The 19,193-nt window shown below is 45.8% G+C and overlaps 1 protein-coding gene across 3 annotated transcripts in view; it reads left to right on the top strand.

The window, feature by feature from the left end:
- Positions 1 to 320: 320 nt before the first annotated feature.
- PFKM (phosphofructokinase, muscle) overlaps positions 321 to 19,193 on the top strand; it is an 82,855-nt gene continuing 63,982 nt past the window's right edge. Inside the window, exons 1-3 of one of the 3 annotated variants that reach the window (XM_044284528.1) lie at positions 321 to 457; positions 4,766 to 4,822; positions 17,614 to 17,709. In XM_044284528.1, coding sequence (XP_044140463.1) covers positions 334 to 457; positions 4,766 to 4,822; positions 17,614 to 17,709 — 277 coding nt within the window. In that variant the 5' untranslated portion in view covers positions 321 to 333. Of the gene's footprint in view, positions 458 to 497; positions 516 to 4,765; positions 4,823 to 17,613; positions 17,710 to 19,193 lie in introns of those variants that run through there. The other 2 variants (XM_044284529.1, XM_044284530.1) reach the window with 2 other exon arrangements.

Raw genomic sequence — 19,193 nt, 5'->3', positions numbered from 1 at the left:
GGTGAATACTTTTGCAAGGCACTGTATGCATCTTTCTCTCTCTCTCTCTCTCTCTCTCTCTCTCTCTCTCTCTCTATCTATCTATCTATATATAGATTATAATGTGTAAAAGGTTCTAATATTTCTGCTTTCCAGCATTGATGAAAAATGCTGTATCACTTTGATGGCTGCTGTGCTTGAGGGTTATTTTGGCTGTGCCTGGCATGTAACTCATGTTCCCAATATCACAGCTATGCCCCGTCTCACCAGTAGGAGGGGCTTTTCCAGCAGCTGCTGCTGGCTTCAAAACTGCTGCTATAAATATCAATGAGCCAATGAATGCAGCCACGGGCTATGTGTGCTGCTATTGAACTTGATAGGGTTTTAATCAAACTTCTTATTTCGGTGAGCGTCTCACTAGGAATCTACCTCATCTTCGCCTTTTTCCAGCTCAACAAAAGAAAAAATCACTTTACTGGTCAGTATTTTAGGATCGTCATTCATTTAATCTTGATGTAGCAGTAGCCTTATGTAAGGTAATGTATAGAATTATTATTACATTCTTTTACGTGTTAACTGGTTAATGCAGTAGCTAAACATGCAATGTTAGTAAATTGTGTACGTGACGTGTACACCCTGTGGTCTATTCACTAATACTGTTGCACCACTGATTGGCACACAAATGTGCAGTTTACATGCAATTCTTATTCCTCAGTACGGCACATCATTTAGTGCAGCGCTTGACTCTTGAGTAAATTTTTCAGAAGAAGCTGCCATATTGGTGTACCTTACGAATTACACTATTTCTGGCTATTATGTGAATTGTACCTGGCATTTTGTAACGGTCTTAACGATCTATCTTTAATACAGATTTCTTTTTCTGAGCTGGTGGTGGAGACTATTTGGCATTACATCTGCCCATACATTACTCATAGACAAGCAGGGCATCCAGCATCCACTGTAGCACACCCAAAGAAGCAGCATCAGTAACAGAGGATCTTATACAGCAGACCTAAGCCGCTTAGATTCACTTACTAGCAAGCAGCAGTCTCTGTGTCAGTCTCTCGCTGCCTGTCTGCAGCAGCCTCTCCCTCCTCCCCTCCACTCTCCACAGACTTCTGGTCCTTCTGATCTGGCAGCCAGTATTCACTGAAGACAGATCTGAGCGGAGATTTAGTGAAGGGAGCAGGAGATGAGTCTGATAAGAGGAGAAGGAAGCATCTTTCTCTGATAAGATATATGACAAAGTTTTTTTTTTATATTTGTACTATTCATTTATGAAAACAAATAAACAACAGCTACTCTTTAGGGAATGTGGCAAGCGCCTGAGCTACTAGTCTTACCTGTTGTAAAGCTACCTGTGTCTGCTGATGGACTGACAAGAAATCCACTTTTCCTCTCCTTTTCATATGCTCTATGGGCGCAACAGGTGAAATGCAAAGTTCACAGCAGCTTCACCATCATACACCGCTTTAGGCCTCTTTCACACGGGCGTCATGTTTTTTGCCCGGATAAGAGGTGGGTGCGTTGCGGGAAAATGCGCGATTTTTCCGCGCGAGTGCAAAACATTGTCATGCGTTTTGCACTCGCGTGAGAAAAATCGCGCATGTTTGGTACCCAAACCCGAACTTCTTCACAGAAGTTCGGGCTTGGGATTGATGTTCTGAAGATTGTATTATTTTCCCTTATAACATGGTTATAAGGGAAAATAATAGCATTCTGAATACAGAATGCTTAGTATAATAGTGCTGGAGGGGTTAAAAATAATAAAAAAGTTAACTCACCTTCTCCTCTTGTTAGCGTAGATCCCGGTCTGTTCTTTAGCTGTGGGCTGAATGACCTGAGGTGACGTCAGATCACATGCTCCAATCACATGGTCCATCACCATGGTGATGGAGCATGTGATCTGACGTCATCAAAGGTCCTTCAGCCCACAGCTAAAGAACAGACCGGCCTCTACGCGAACAAGAGGAGAAGGTGAGTTAACTTTTTTATTATTTTTAACCCTTCCAGCACTATTATACTAAGCATTCTGTATTCAGAATGCTATTATTTTCCCTTATAACCATGTTATAAGGGAAAATAATACAGTGAATAGACTGTCACCTAGAACCCATGCGTGAAAATCGCACCGCATCCGCACTTGCTTGCGGATGCATGCGATTTTCACGCAACCGCATTCATTTCTATGGGACCTGCGTTACGTGAAAAACGCACAAAGAGGAGCATGCTGCGATTTTCACGCAACGCACAAGTGATGCGTGAAAATCACCGCTCGTGTGCACAGTCTCATAGAAATGAATGGGTCAGGATTCAGTGCGGGTGCAGTGCGTTCACCGCACGCATCGCACCCGCACGGAAAACTCGCCCGTGTGAAAGGGGCCTTATACCTGTAGTCTGTAGAGCTGGACTTGCAGAGATCAGCTGACTGCTGTATTGGCTCTCATATTAAGTTTTAATGTAATCAAAGTGTTCTGGCTTTAGCCCCTTAACTCAATGCTCTGTAATGGTATATGTTGGTAAACGGGTATGTTCCGCATCCCCAATCCGGGCCTTTTACGCCTTTTAGGTGACACAGTTAATGCTGAGTGGCCTCACACTGTCATCCCATCTGCTCCCTGTGACTCAATCGCACATGGCCGCCAGAGACCTAACAATGACCCCCATGTATCTAATCCAAATTTAACCTGCCAGAAATAAGCCCTCCTACAACTATGTTGATGAAAAAATAAAAAAATTATAGCTTTCAGGATGTGGATTTTGTGGCAGAATTATTCAGCCGTTGACTGAAGTTCCAGCTCGCCTGTGCCGTCAGCACCTGCAAGGATCTCAGTGCACATCCTTACTAGATTTAAGCAAGTAACAGCATTCAATAATGTTCTCCAGCATCACAATAAAATCCAAGATTTTCTTTACTGAAGACGCAAAGGATCACAGCAGTACATATTGGGGAGACAGCACCCCCGACAACACGAGTCGGGGTTACTGTCTCCCGAGTATGTATCACTGTGATCCTTTGTGTCTTCAATAAAGAAAATCTTAGATTTTATCCTAATGCTGGACAACATTATTGAAAGCCATTTACTGCAGTATGCGCCCGTCCAATGTGCCCCTGAAGTCTGCGCACTACGTAGGCGCCAGAAACAAATGAGGATGGCACAAGCGCAGGACATTTGTCACATTGCGCCTGAAGAAAGAAATAACAGCTGTCTGTTGAGAGTGAAGGAGGCAGGAAGGGGGCAGGGCAAGCTTGAATTGAAGCATGAAGGCCCCCATCCCCTTGCTTATTTGGGTACACAGATTGGGGGAAATAAAGGTGTTTTTCTGCAAATTTGGCCATCAGATCCCACAACAAAAGACTGCATTGGAGACAAGATAACTTGAGCGTTAAGGTGCTATTCGCGGTTGGGGGCATTATGGTGATGTCAGGTTTCCTTTAAATCGGCTCTGTCACCAGGATCAACCCTATACAACCAGGCATATAGCTTGGTAGGGTTGATGAAGCTGAACAGTGACGTGAACGGCGCATGCGCAGTATTTATATTCGCTATTCTAGAAGCAGCCAAAGATGAAGGCGCTGCCACTACAGTTAATTGACGTGAACCGTAAGCAGCCAAAGGCGTTGTGCACAGATGCAAGGTAGCACTGTCAGTCTAAGGGGAGGCGGGGGGGTGTTTTTAAGGGAAGAGGCGTTAGTTTCCTCCAATAGCTCATTTGCATATCAATAAAAGTTGACATTTCTCCTGAACACTAGTACCTAGAGGTACCATTTTAATCCGCTTCATCAACCCTACCAAGCTATATGCTTGGTTGTATAGGGTTGATCCTGGTAAAAGAGCTGCTTTAAAAAACAAAATCGCCAAAAATTCTAAAAAATAAAAATATGTTTATCATAAAAAGATGGTTTAAACAACAGGTCAATTTCTGATGACACTTTGGGGGACATTTATTAAGACTGGCATTCCCTTTTGGCAGTCTTGATCCTCTGTACACTTGAGAAAGATGCGCCTAATTTATTAAGAAGCAGATGCATCTAAATAAATCAGGCGCATCTCTGACAAATAAATCGGGTGCATCCGTGACACTCCATGCATTAGAAACTCAAATCTATGTAAGCCAGGGGCCAGCTGAGCTATAGTTAATCTGGTGGGCAGTGATTGGCCTTTACCGCTAAGCCCTGCCCCTTCTCTCGATACTTTTTCTAAAGGTGAAAAAGCCCCAATATGGTGTGCAACTTTTTAATGCCACAATAGTTGCATGAAGACACTGATAAATGCCCCTTCATTCTCAGGCTCGTTGGGTTTCTTCAGCTTCTGAGATGAGACAAGCGCTTGAACAGTGGTGTGTTGTAAATTGTTCAGAATCCGTTTTCATTTTAATTATGAAAGAAATTGGGTCAAATTCAAGAGGACACAGATCATTTGTTTTATTTTTTTATATTACTAATTATTAGGTGTTGATGAGCTGCATAATCTTTCAATGTCAATGTTTGGCTGCCTTTTCTGCTGTGCCTGACCAGATTACTGAGCGCTGGTTTCTTTGTCTCTACTGCCAGGCGTGAACCTTCTTGAATAACGTCTATTATCTGCTTCAGCACTTTTACCGTGGTTTCTTGCTTGGAGTCTGTGTTCGTTTAACAGTTTTGCAATTGTGATAATTGCAATCTCAAGTAGAATGATAACTTAACTGGTATCAGGCTAGAAAGTCTTTCAAGAAAGGGATTATTTTTAAAAGATTACCTAGGAGAGAACATGTCTGGACTCTGAACATCTATGCTTTTTTTTAGCAGGTAGTCTAGAAGAGGAGATCTTCACCACTGAAAACCCCAGTGAGACAAGAACTGGTAAGATGAAAAAAAAAATGTTATCAGTTTTGACTGCTTGTTGTTAATTTCTAACTTTACAACAAAAAACATTCTTTAGAAACCTAATTTATGATTCTAATTTCTTGACAATCATATATTTTACTGTAGCTCTAACTAGAAATTTGGTCATAGACCGTATATTGTGGGAGATCCCCTCTCACTGCCCGTTGCCACCTATAAATATTGCAGCTGCTGCTCATCCTGGACATGGCCTTCCCATACATTGCACAGAACAAAGCTTGGTCATGTGACCTTGTAGCATACAACTGCAGCATTTAACCTCTTCCTGACTAAGCAATTTTCCTTCTGTTTTTGTTTATTTAAAATGTTTTACTCTCAGAGCCCTAACTTTTTGATTTTTCCATTCACATAGTCGTATGAGGGCTTGTTTTTGCAAGATAAGTTTTTTTTCTCTAATCACACTATTCGATATTACATAGGTGGGAAAAAAATTCAAAATGGGGTGGAACTGGAAAAAAAATGCAATTTACTACAGTTTTGTGGGTTTCGTTTCTATGCAATAACACTGACCTGTAACTTTGATTCTGTGGTTCAGTATGATTACAGGCATACCACATTTTTATAGTGTTTTTCTTGCATTTTAATTAGAGATGAGCGAATTTCTCAAAAATTCAATTCGGCCGGTTTGCTGAATTTTCCCAAAAGATTTGATTCGATCCGAATTTATTTGCGGCGAATAACGTTAAACAGCTATTTCCTGGCTACGGAGAGCCTGTTTAGTAGAACACTGTGCCTTGCAGTAACACTGGGTCAGCATTTGGTCAGTAATCCATCAGTATTGCTAAAGCCCAAAAAAAAAACAGGAGTGGATCCAAAACAGAGGTGACACGTGAATGGAATATTTGCATGTCTTCTGTGTTTTGTACCCACTCCTGCTTTTGGCTTCCAAATCATAAGCCAATTCTGATGGGACCACACAGGCCTTACAGCTGCTACACAGACGGGATACGTTGTGCGTCTTATTTTTCCTTCCTTCTGACAGATCAGAAGGGTCAAATAAATGATGATGTCAACCAGTCCAAAAAGGCAAAATAGTGTCCCAGTCATGGAGTTGGGAGGGTGGGGGAACAGCATGAGGAGACCACAGAGTGTCCATTTACATAATGTTGAGGTGGCAGCAGCATGAGGAGGCCACAGAGTGGCCCAGTGACAAAGTGTTGATTTAGCAGCAGCATGAGGAGACCACAGAGTGGCAAGGTGAAGTAGTGTGAAGGTGGCAGCAGCATGAGCAGGCTAAAGACTGGCAAGGTGACATAGTGTGGAGGTGGCGGCAGCAGCAGCATGAGGAGACCACAGAATGGCATAATGACATAGTGTGAAGGGGGCAGCAGCATGAGTAGACCACAGAGTGGCCCAGTCACATCGTGTGCAGGTGGCAACAGCATGAGGAGGCCACAGACTGGCAAGTTGACATAGTGTGGAGGTGGCAGCAGCAGCATGAGGAGGGAGACCTGAGTGGTGAGGTGGCAGCAGCATCAGGAGACCATAGAGTGACCCGGTGACAGAGTGGGGAGGTGGGTGGCAATAACAGTACCCGCTGATGATGGTGGATGTAAGAAGGAGCACTTGGCATCAGGTGGGTGGCAGCAACAGAATAGTAGCTGAGGCAGGTAGCCAGAAGAAACCGGTCTCTTTTGTCAAGGTTTGGGTGAGGCAGCATGGATGATCTAATCTGATGCATCAGGCATTGGTGGGTGGAAATCCTGGCTGATCCATGCCTGATTCATCTTGACAAACGTCAGTCTCCCCACATTTTGGGTGGACAGGCGAGTTCTCGTTAGGGTAACTATGGCCCCCGCCGCACTAAACACCTGCTCTGATGCCACACCACTGGCCTGGCAGGACAGCTTTTCCAGGGCAAACTCGGCCAATTGCGGCCACAAATCCAGTTTGGCTGCCTAGTAGTCCAGCGGATCTTCAATGTGGGGTCAGGCGCATACATACAGGGGTCGCAGCGGTCGCAGTTGCGACTGGGCCCGGCACTCCAGGGGGCCCGGCCGCCTGTGGACCCCTGGCCCCTGCAGTAGTGCTGTACCCAAGAAGGCAGCTGGGGCCCGCAGATTTTAAAAGTTTTAATAGTATATGGCCGGTCGGGCCCCGGCCTCTATGCCTGGCCGGTGGTGCAGCACTGCACACTCGCAGTAAGTAACTTACGCGGCGGCCCCTCCTCCATCCAGGGCTGCTGCCAGTGCCTCGCTCCAGACCCGTGACCTTCGCACCAGGTCTCGCGGGATCACGCTGCTTGACGGGATGACGCGGCCGACGCACGCCAGAAGACTGGATTATGAACAAGATGGCGGGTTCAGAGTAGGTAAGATTATTATTTTTTTTTTTTTTTTTTTATAACACAGGGAGCATCTGGCACAGTGGGAATTGCAGCAAATCCTTCATAGGGGCCCTATATACAGAGGGGGCAAAATATATATATATATATATATATATATATATACAGACACACACACAGGGCCCCTGTATATATATCCATGTTGCCCCCTTTGTATCTATTCAGTTTTTTGCCTGTAACTGAGAGGGACACATATCTGGCCATAACTACTGTTAGGGGGACACATATCTGTCCATAACTACTGTAAGCGGGACATATCTGGCCATAACTACTGTAAGCGGGACACATATCTGGACATAACTACTGTAAGCGGGACACATATCTGGACATAACTACTGTGAGGGGGACACATATCTGGCCATAACTACAGTGAGGGGGCCATATCTGGCCATAACTACAGTGAGGGGGCCATATCTGGCCATAACTACAGTGAGGGGGCCATATCTGGCCATAACTACAGTGAGGGGGCACATATCTGGACATAACTACTGTAAGCAGGACACATCTGGCCATAACTACTGTTAGGGGGACACATATCTGGCCATAACTACTGTGAGGAGGCACATATCTGGACATTACTACTACTACTGTGAGGGGGCACATATCTGGACATTACTACTGTGAGGGGGCACATATCTGGCCATAACTACTGTAAGCGGGACACATATCTGGACATAACTACTGTGAGGGGGGCATATATCTGGCCATAACTACTGTGAGGGGCCACAAGGAGGACATAACTATTTTGAAGGGACCACAAGGTGGGCTTAATTACTGTGAGGGTCCATAAGATGGGCATTAGTACTGTGTAGTAGTACTTAGGGGAAATGTATGCTATACATTGGCATGGCTCAGTGTTACAGGCCAGCACAGCGCCCCCTGCTGGTGATTTGACAGAGGCAGTCACCATCCCTTCCTTATGTGATTATTCTTTTTTCTCTATCACCACAGGGACCTTGTTCTGGATCCAGCGGACTACACGCCGACCCCAGCGACACCCTGGGTGAGGTAGGACCAGATTTTATTAGGGCTCTATTGGGCTTAGGGCTCTTTCACAGGAGCGGATGCCGTGCGGGTAATCTGCTGCTTGAAAGAGAGCCATGCCCCGTCCCGGACAGCCGAGATACGGAGCATTAACACGATTAATAATGCTCTTTGCCTCTCTGTGATCTATTTGCTACAAAATCACAGTGACAACTTTATCTCACTGTGATTTTGTAGTAAAAAGGTCACAGAGAGGCACGGAGCATTATTAATCCCAATCCAGGGGGCCCAAGTAAATTCTTGCGGCAGGTTGGGGGGGCCCCATGGATCAGTTTCGCACCGGGGCCCCATGGATTTTGTGTACGCCACTGTGTGAGGTGGCAGGGTGCTGTCCAAGTATGCCACCACCTCCTATGTAGGCAGTGGCCAACTGACTACATAGGATGTCTCTATAGTAGTTCAGTTTGTCCTCCCTCTCAGCGGGTGTAAAAAAAAAAAAAAAGGCCCCCATTTTGGACCGGTAGCGAGGGTCCAACAAGGTGGAGAGCCAGAAGTCGAAGTCATCCCTTTGCCGAATGGTGAAAATTCGGCTGTCACTACCCAAGCAAGTAAGCATGCAGCAGGCCATTTGCGCAAGTGACTCGGAGGGACTCCCTGCCTCCATCTCCACTGCATACTGCCACGGTGTGCCTGGGTCATCTCCCTTTTTGCTTCTTTGGCTGCTTCTCCTCTCCTGTCACCTGTGTAGAAAAACTACCCATTTCGCTACACATTGCTTGTGCTCCAATGTCCTTCTCCTCCTCCAGTTCAGCCCCCACAGGCTCATGAGATATAGGCGCCACGTCTCCAGTCCCCTGACCGGCCAGATTGACCACCATCTGTTCCAGGATATGAAGCAGTGGAATGACGTTGTTCATCCCGTAGTCCTGACAAATAACGTGGCATCCTCAAAGGGCCTGAGCAAACGGCAGGTGTCACGCATGAGCAGCCACTTGCTGACATCAAAGTTACACAGGGGAGTACTCCCTTCCGCTTGGATCATCAAGAAATCGTTTATGGCCTTTCTCTGTTCGTATAGTCGGTCCAACATATGGAGGGTGGAATTCCAACGGGTGGAAACGTTGCATATTAGCCTTTATCGGGGGACGCCTTTCTGCCACTGCAGCTCAAGGAGGGTGTGCTTGGCGTTGTACAAGTGGCTGAAGTGCATGCAAAGTTTCCTGGCCATTTTTAGGATGTCTTGCAGGTGGGTGGAAGACTTCAGGAACCGCTTGACAACCAGATTGAACACTTGCGCCATGCAGAGTGCATGACGCAGCACCGACACCATGTTCTTCCCATTGTCGGTCACCATGGTTCCGATTTTGAGTTGTCGCTGAGAAATCCAGGATTCGAATTCTTGATGAAAGACACGGAGCAGTTCCTCTCCTGTGTGACTCTGTTTGCCCAGGCAAACAAGGTGTAGAACAGCATGACACCGCCGTGCCCTGCACTTAAGGTATGCTGGAGGAGCACATTGTCCCTGCAGTGGAGGCTGACGACACGGTGGAGGATTAGGAGGCAGAGGCGGACATTGTCGCAGGACCAACGGCATGAGAACGTGGAGGCAGAAGTGGCATCACCTGGCCAATTTGCTGGTTTGGCTGCGCAGGAACCACATTTACCCAGTGGATCGTAAAGGACATATATTGTCCTTAACCGTAGTTACAGCTCCAGACGTCGGAGCTGCCGTGCACTTTGGCAGACGCCGACAGGCTCGAGGACTGGCCCACCCTCTGTTCTGCATATTTGTGCAGGGCTGGTACTGCCTTTTTGGCAAAGAAATGACGGCTACGGACTCTCGGCACAAGCCATCAGTTCTCTGAAAGGTGCAGAGTCCACCACTTGGAAAGGGAGGGACTGCAGCACCAGCAACTTGGTCAAAAGCACGTTCAGCTTATGCTCCGTTGGAAGAGTGCACGCATAGTGTTGTCTCTTGGCAATCACTTCGGTGATCAATTGCTGAACGAATGACTGACTAGGAGCAGGAGCATCAGGACCGGTAGATGATGGGATGGACAGACAGCTCCCTTCGGCTGAGGTGGTGGAGCCTTGACTGCCTGAAATCGGGTGCGTGCTGCTGGGTGATGCAGCGGCACCCTAGCCACGCTTCACCCTCTGTCCACAGATTCGGCAAATGGCCATGTTCACCTCCTCGGGCGGCTTAACAAAAAACTGCCACACCACTAAGTTGGTGATTTTACCCCCAACACTCAGCACTAACTGACTGCTACTGCTGCTGCCTACGTGAACCCCTACACCACTACTTAATGGGCAGGTAGACTCCTGCGAAGCAGGAGGTCTACCCCGGGCACGTTTGTCTCCCAACTTTCCACTGCTGCCACCATGCTGACTCCTGGCCACGCTACCAACTTGCTGGCTCCACCACTGCCTCACGTGCAAGCTGCCACCCTCTTCTCCAGATGATAATGAAGCCCCTTCGTCACCCGGCTCCCAATTGCGATCGGCTATATCGTCATCGAGTACTGTCTGCACGTCACTGATGTCCTCCTCAACGGTCTCTGAGCCAGGAGCCTGAACGCTCACAACACCAGCTCCCACGCCACTCTCCTCATCACTACTTTCCTGCCGAAAGAAGCGCCGGGTGTCTCCTCCAGATCTTGGCTGGGCGTAGCTGCTGACTATCCTCTAGTAGCTCGTCCTCGCTGTATAGTGGATCTGAGCCCACAGCATATAATAATTCTCTGGCTGAGGGAACAGAAAAGGACAGAGGCAGGTTGAGGACAGGTGAGGGCACAGGGCCTGCTCCCGGGCCATGCCAACTAAGGGTTGTGTCAGAGGAACCCACCGACTCTTGGCTGGGGGTGTCCGATGTCACTTGGGATGAAGTGAATAACCGAGTCAACCATTCAAGAACCGCTGGGTTGCTGGTCAAGACACGACCACTAGATGACACCGGGAGCTCAGGCCTCTCGAAGAGACCCTTGCTGCCACACCCCCTTACTCTGCTGCGACCTGTGCCTGCGCCAGAAACATTTAGGCCTCTGTCACTTCTCTGTCTGACATACTGTTAGATAAAATAAGTAAATAAAAAGGCAAATAGTATACCCCAAAAAAGGCTGCAATTTTGTCACTTCACCACACAATGGCAAATAATACTTTTTTTGCCAGTAATACACACAAAAAAAGCTTTAGAATATATAACTTTGTGGGACATTCGCCTTTTTGATCACTTGGATTTGCACTTTTTGTGATGTAAGGTGACAAAATGGCTTTTTATGACACTGTTTTTTATTATTATTTTGTATGGTGTTTATCAGACGGGGTGGATCATGTAATATATTTATAGAGCCGGTCGTTACGGACACAGCAATACCAAATATGTTTTTTTTTTTTTTTGTTTTTGTTTTTTTCTATTTTTAACCTTTTTTTATTACTTGATTGGGGATTTTTTTTATTTATTTTTTACATGTGAAACGTTTATTTTTTCATTTTTTATATTTTTATTTTATTTTACACTTTGCGTCCCCCATAAGGTCATACAAGACCTCTGGGGGACATTTAACTTCACTTTTTTTTTTTCACTATTGATTTCTCCTGTAACTGGGGCTCACATAGTGGCCCCAGTTACAGGGGAAATACAGCCCTCAGAGAGGCTGGACAGCAGAATACAAAGCTGTACAGCCTCAGTGTAGGGCTGATCGAGGTCTGTGGAAGACCTGACAGCAACTGCACTCTCTCGACCCCGGCGGTCACATGACCACCAGGCCGGGACAGGAAGTGCATAGCGCTTCCTGGTCTGTATACACAGCGCTTGTTGAGCACTGTGTATAAACCGATCTAGAAGGCAGGGACACCTGGGAACTGTCCCTGCCTTCTCTCTGGGTTGCCCTGCTGTCACTGACAGCGGGCAACCCGATCTGCAGCTGCACGATCAGCGTGCAGCTGCCATTAGTGTTGAGCAAACTTGTGTTTTAACTTCGGCATCTAACGTTCGGGTTATCGAAGAATCGCGTTATGGATTCTAAATTCCATTATGGTCCGTGGTAGCGGAATCCATAACTCGATTCTTCGATAACCCAAACCCGAACTTTAGATGCCGAACTTAAAACACAAGTTCGCTCAACACTAGCTGCCATCTCTGAATGGACGTTCCAGAACGTCTGTTCAGAGATAAACATCCACCCATAGAGTGGATGTGAAGTGGTTAAAAGGGTTGTCCTACCATAATGACCTATCGCCTATCTACAGGATAGGTGATAAATATCACATTGCTGGGGTCTGACTGCTGAAACACCCACTGTCAGACCCAATTACATTACCGCCAATCTATGTACACAAGAGTCTTAAGACCACATTCCCTTGATCATGGGGGTCCCAGCAGTCAGACCCCTATCAATCAGACACTTATCACCTGTTGTGTCATGGCTGTTGGACCTTTTCACATTCCCTATCTTTAAAGGTTTTCTTTGGGTGTAAAAAAAAAAAAGTCAAATAAAAAATCTGGCCTAAAATATGTGTCAAACTAAAATAGAAATGCTCGCCTGTTAAAGGACCTGTGTCCACTTTTCTACTTATACCTGATCCTGTGGATAGAGGATAACTAAGTGATCCGTGGGGGTCTGAACGCTGGAGCTCCCACTAATCCCCTTTTTTTGATTGAGTGACAGGTCCAGCATATGCTCTGCCTCTCCATCCATTCTATATGGGGTCGCTGGAGATGGCAGAGTACAGCGCTGGCTATTTCCAGTGGTCCCAAAGAGAATAAATGGAGCAGCAGCGCATATGTGTGGCCTGCCACACCATCAAAAAGGGGGAACAGGACCCGTTCCTGGAATCAGTGGGGGGGTCGCAGAATCGGACCCCACAAGTCATATAGTTATGCCCTATGGTGTGGAGAGGATAACTTGTAAACCTGGACAACCTCTTTCAATCCTCCACCACTCCACCAGTATCTCTTTACATGGCAGCAGTGATGCCTGTAAATACGGAATATCATCACTGCCACCATGTAAACCATTTGTGTCAATACTGAAGAATGTGACGCAATGTGCACATTTTTTCAGTCATAAGTACAACCCCCTTTGCAGGTCATAACCTTTAACAAAGCCCAAGCAAAGGTGCTAGAGGAGCAATGGTGAGCAAAGGACACAAACGGAGTGTCATAACTGAAGCAGAGGCATTAGGGTCACCTGAGGCAGGGTAATAGTGGTGATCCTGGAGCAGGGGTAACTGGAGAAGAGGCAATATTAGTGGTGCATTTAGCGTGGAGGCATCTGGATCTGGGGCACTAATGGGGGTGCACCTAAAGCAGAGGCATTAGGGTCGCCTGAGGCAGGGTAATAGTGGTGATCCTAGAGCAGAGGTATTAGGGGGGCAACTAGAGAAGAGGCAATATTAGTGGTGCATTTAGAGTGGGGCATTGGGGGACATCTGGAGCTGTGGCACTAATGGGGGTGCACCAAAAGCAGAGGCTTTGGGGGGACCTAGGGCAGAGTCCCCCCAATGCCCCTCTGAACTCTGCAGAGAGCAGCACACATTCATAGATCTGTGTCTGCTATAAACAAATCCCCTATTTCCTCTTTACAGTCTCCTACAGCTCACTACTGTCACACACCTGACAAATCAGCCCAGCACCGCAGAGGAGTCTTTCTCTCCAACAGCCAGTTTTCTGACAGCAGAAAGGGCAGAAGGATGGACAGACATGTTCTCTCCTCCTTCACTGTCAGCAGCGGGGACGTTTAGAAGATACTGTGGGGCCTCAAGTACAATTTACACTAGTAGGAGGCTGCATCGCTGTGCGATACTGCCACCTAGTGGCTACAAGAATTATCTCTCCTGAGAAACAAGAGAGTAATTACTCCTCAGTCTTTATCTCTGGGCGCAGGAGACTGGGGACCCACTGAGGAAGCCCCCGCCTCCCTGGTGGGCCAGTCCAAGCCTGGTATCATCTATTGCAAACCTGAAAGCAGCAGTATAATTGCAATTTGGATCCCCAGTCGGAGCAGCAAGGTGCAATAGAATTGTTCCTATTACCCAGGCTGTACACTCCCCTACTGGACCCTGTTCTGCTTCAATACTGTGAAATAATTCCTCCCTATCCTTTCCATACACTTCTAAGGGCTGTTTCACACGAGCGAGTCCATTGCGGGAATCGCGCTCCATGTTTGGGTGTGATCCTATGCTCTGGGCTTGCAGGAGCGCACGGCATTATCATGATCTATTTGACCTTATTTCTACAGAATCATACTGACCGCTTTATGTCACTATGATTCTGTGGAAAAAAGGCCATGCAGAGGCACATAGCGTTATAAATCATGATAATGCAGTGCGCTCCTGCATGTGCAGAGCAGAGGATCACACTCACACGGAGCGCGATTCCCGCTATAGACTCGCTCGTGTGAAACAGCCCTAATGGTTTTTTACTGAACTTCTATTCCACAAAATAAAAGTTTTCAAGTTTTTCCTAGCACTTTCCCAAACGCCTGCCGACATCTCTCCCTGCGCAGGATAGGTGATGAGTGTATGATCCCTGGGAATCCGACCTCTAGGATACACTGATTATGAGAACAGTGTGAATGGAGTGGTGATGCACACGTGTGACCACCGCTCTATTCACTTCAATAGGACTGCTGGAGATAGCTGAGCGGTGGTCAGGCATGTTTACCGAGAGGACACCCGTTCTTCGAATTGGTGGGGACTTTATCGGCTAGACCCCAGCGATCATACATTTATCACCTATGGGAAACCCCCTTTAAAGATTAGGTGCACCAATGCACATAAAATAATAAAGCAACTTTACAAATAGTCTGGAATAAAAATGTATTGCTAGCTTGTGTGTACACTCCATGGATACAGACTACAGTCGAACCTGTGTAGTCTCATCTTGCAGCCATATGCTACCCCTCTCCGTCTGATCCCTGCTTCTGACAAGCCCACCGATGGTGGTAGCAGGAGCAGATGTAATGGATTAACACGTGACTACAGGATAAGACTACACACAGGTTTGGCTGTAGTCTATTACTATGGAGACACATAGTTCTGCACAGGAGGCAGACAATGGTTGGGTGTATTGGATTTCAATATGACTGATTCTTTGTTCCTTCAAAGACAAAAATGCAGCCAGGTGTATTTAACCTCTTAAGGACCAGCTATTGTTTTCAGCTTTACCTCTCCATGTTTAAGCAGCCATCATTTTGTTTATTTTCATTGACATTGCTGCAAGAGAAATTGCATTTTTTTTGTGCTGCTTGAGGGTACATATAAATTACTTCATAAATTAGAAAAATAGATTTTTGCCTTTTTTTTAATTTTTACTTTATTGTTTACACTGTACATATTTCACACTGAATAACCTGTTAAATGAGTTGTTCAGGTCATTTCGATTGTTTATACCTAATAAGTGTTTTGTTTTTGTTTAGCTTTTACATGTGTTTGCAGAATGAAATTTGTTTATGAATAAAACTATTATTTTGTGATTTTTTTTTATTTATTTATTTAATTTGTTTTATAAAATTTTATTGTGGTGTTTTTTTGTTTTTTTTATAATTCCATTAAGGGATAATTGCATAATTATTTTATACTTAAAATATATTCGCATACTCCTGAATGCTAATACATTATGCTCTGTGTCTGTATGGCACAGGCTGCAGTTAGGGCAACACTAGTGGCACACAGGTGGATTACTGAATTTACAGTAGTGACTGCTGATGGCTCATATTTGCCATTAAGGCCACTGCAGCCACTTTTAATGTAATCTGCCACCAATCTAATTGCAGATATTTGCCTGAGGTCTGCTGTTGGGGGAAACATTGATGGGACAAGTTGAGTTTTTCCTGTCCTGTTATATTAAAGATCTTTAAAGGCTATGGACACCTTTTGGGCTAAAAATTATTTTTGTAATAGGTTCCTAGTGCACTGTTTTGGCTTTTGCAGCTTCTATGTTTCACAATATCTAGTAGCTGCAGAAAGCCTGATTGCTTACTCTCCATCCCGTCTCTAATATCTCCTTAACCATCTTCTATGCTAATTTGTGCCCCAATTAAAGTTCAGCTTTGGTCTGCATATAAATTAGCTTACAAAATGGTTTTATAAGAGGTCAGAGGGCTGGAGAATGATTTATCACAGCTTTCTGTAGCTGTATAATTGCCAACAGTCCCGATTTTGCAGGGGCTATCCCTAAGGCTGGGTTCTCACCTGAGCGTTTTACAGCGCGTTCCTACGCGCTGTAAAACGCACAACAGGCAAGAACCAATTATTCCCTATGGGAATGGTTCTCACCTGGGCGTTTTACAGCGCGTACGATCGCGCTGTAAAACGCCCGACGCTCAAACAAGTGCTTGAGCTTTTTTTTGGGCGTTTGTCGCGCGTTCCCGCACATAGAAATTCGGGAACGCGCGACAATGTGTGAACGGCAATCTCTGTATGCGCGATTGTAAACGCCCGTACAATCGCGCATACAGAGCGCTCGTTTCCGAACGCTCAGGTCTGAACCCAGCGTAAGGCCTCTTGCACACGAACGTGTGCACCCCGTGGTTGTGCTGCGGGCCGCAATGCACGAGCACAGTCCGTGGGGCAGCCGCAGCGGATCGCGGACCTATTCAGTTTAATGGGTCCGCGATCCGGCCATGCCGCAAAAAGATAGGACATGTTTTATCTTTTTGCGGAACAGAAGTACGGGACGAAACCCCACGGAAGCACTCCGTAGTGCTTCCGTAGGGTTCAGTTCCGTGCTTCCATTCCGCATCTCAGGATTTGCGGACCCATTGAAGTAAATGGGTCCGCATCCGTGATGCGGAATGCCCACGGAACGGCACCCGTGTATTGCGGATCCGCAATCCGTTCGTGTGCAAGAGGCCTAATTTTCAGAGACGGTCTCTACAAATTTGGGATTTCCTGAGCCAAAAATGGGCAGGGCTTATTTAAGTCCTGCCCATAAGTGGGTGGTCCCAGTCTGGTTGTTCCATGGTTGGTAAGTATGCGGCCGCTATGATTACAGGATTCCTTTTTTTTTTTTTTTCTCCCAAAATACATAGCCATTAAATCTTTATTAAAAATCCTTACTATTATAGCACCACTGAGATAAACAGGCATTGATTTTACACTGCAATGCTAAGTGAGTGTCTGTCTGTGTGTATTGATATATGCAGTCTACCGCCATATTCATGTAGCTGTGGACTAGTCAACAGCTTCATTATTATTTGCTTATTTGAACCTTACAAGCTGCGTGGTATGAATGGAGGATTATGTTTGGCTGACTCTGCATAGAAAGTAGCAGCGACATTTTCACTTGTCATTCTGAAGGATACTGTGACTTACAAAACACCGCAGGATCCTTCTCCCTGCCTCACTCCGCAGGCTGCTCGGAAGGATTCAGGCTGTCAGTATCTGCTTTCATGCAAGGATTGTCGTTGCTTTACAGATAAGAAAATGTTGCGAGGATCTAAGCACCATGATGCCCAGACTCTGGGAATTGGCAAAGCTATTGCAGTACTTACATCAGGAGGAGACGCTCAAGGTAATTCTTATTGTGTGCTATCCCTTTACTCTACTGTTCTTCATTGTTTTGGTTCCTTCTCGGCTTAAAGCGACTCTTTGGAGAAATGGCATGGCGCTAACAACCCCCCTCTGTGCAGGGCACTGCAGCACAGCTCCATTCATGCAAATAGATCATCAGGGGTCCCACAGTCGGACGTCCACCGATCAGGAAATGGTGACATCTCTTAGTTAAATGCCTCTCTGCATGTTCTTTCAAATCTGAATGAGACTGAAATTGTTAGACTCCCGACTAATATTGCTGGATGCCTGTGCCTTTATGAGGTATCTACATATGGTATACATTCAAATTCACATCTCGTTCCCCAATACATATAGTTGTAGATCAGTGATTTTAAGGGCTCATGCACAACAAACGTATTTTGTTTCCGTGTCCATTAGTTTTTTTTGTGGACCGTACGTGAAACCATTCATTTCAATGGATCCGGAAAAAAAACGGAAGTTACTCTGTGTGCATACTCTGTGAATGGTTCCGCATATGGGCTACAAATAAACTGAATATGGTTGTGTGCATGAGCCCTAAGAGCTTATGCACACAAATGTATTTTGTTTCCGTATCTCTTTAGTTTTTTCAAAAAATGCGGACAACGCTCCATGTGCTGTCTGTTCCGTAGCCCCGCAAAAAAATAGAGCATGTCCTATTCTTGTCCGTTTTGCGGACAAGCATAGGCATTGTTACAATGGATCCGCAAAAAAAAAAAAAGTATGCAACACGCATATCATCCTTAATATTGTTACTACTGTGCTGGTGTGAGTAATATCAAAAGCTGGTGAGGGAAGCCTAGAGATTTTGGTTGGGAAGAGCAATAGTGTTCAGTGTGGTTACAGTAGACTGAGAAATCTACAGTGAAAAATGGCCAATTCTCATAGACCACAATTAATTCAGGACATGTCAATCCAGCCCCTCTCCCCACCACTGACTGCTATCGGAAGAGAGCTGTCAATCACTGGCAAGGGTTGGGGTTCTGATTGCTCATAAATATGAGGACTCCCAGGCGCGGGCACTGTATCGAGTGGACTACAGCAGTCGGCCTGCGGTGATGCTGCTCAATACAGTTTGGTTCATTCTAGAAAGCAACCCAACATTTTGGGCAAGTCCTCTGTCACTTCAGATAGGGCAGCATAAAACTGCTGACAAATTAGGACTCCTTTATTTTTATCTCCAAGCTTGAGAACATCTTATGCAGAGGAAGAGATATCCATTCCTCCACACTGACGACTTGAGAGAGGGTAGTGACAACCACGCTGAAACCCCATTCTTGTCACTTTTTAGCCTCATGGGGCGCATACTGATATTCTCTAAGATGAAAAATAGACTTGTGTGAATGTAATGGTGATAGATATAAGTGATTACAATGTTAGATCAAAAGGATACGTTTATAGAGGACCCTATTGGGCCGCCTCTAGCCTCAAGCTGAGATATGGTTGGGCATGGAGGTTCTGTAT

Source organism: Bufo gargarizans, chromosome 3, assembly GCF_014858855.1.
Source record: "Bufo gargarizans isolate SCDJY-AF-19 chromosome 3, ASM1485885v1, whole genome shotgun sequence".
NCBI lineage: Eukaryota > Metazoa > Chordata > Amphibia > Anura > Bufonidae > Bufo > Bufo gargarizans.
This window is presented reverse-complemented; position numbering and strand designations above follow the sequence as displayed.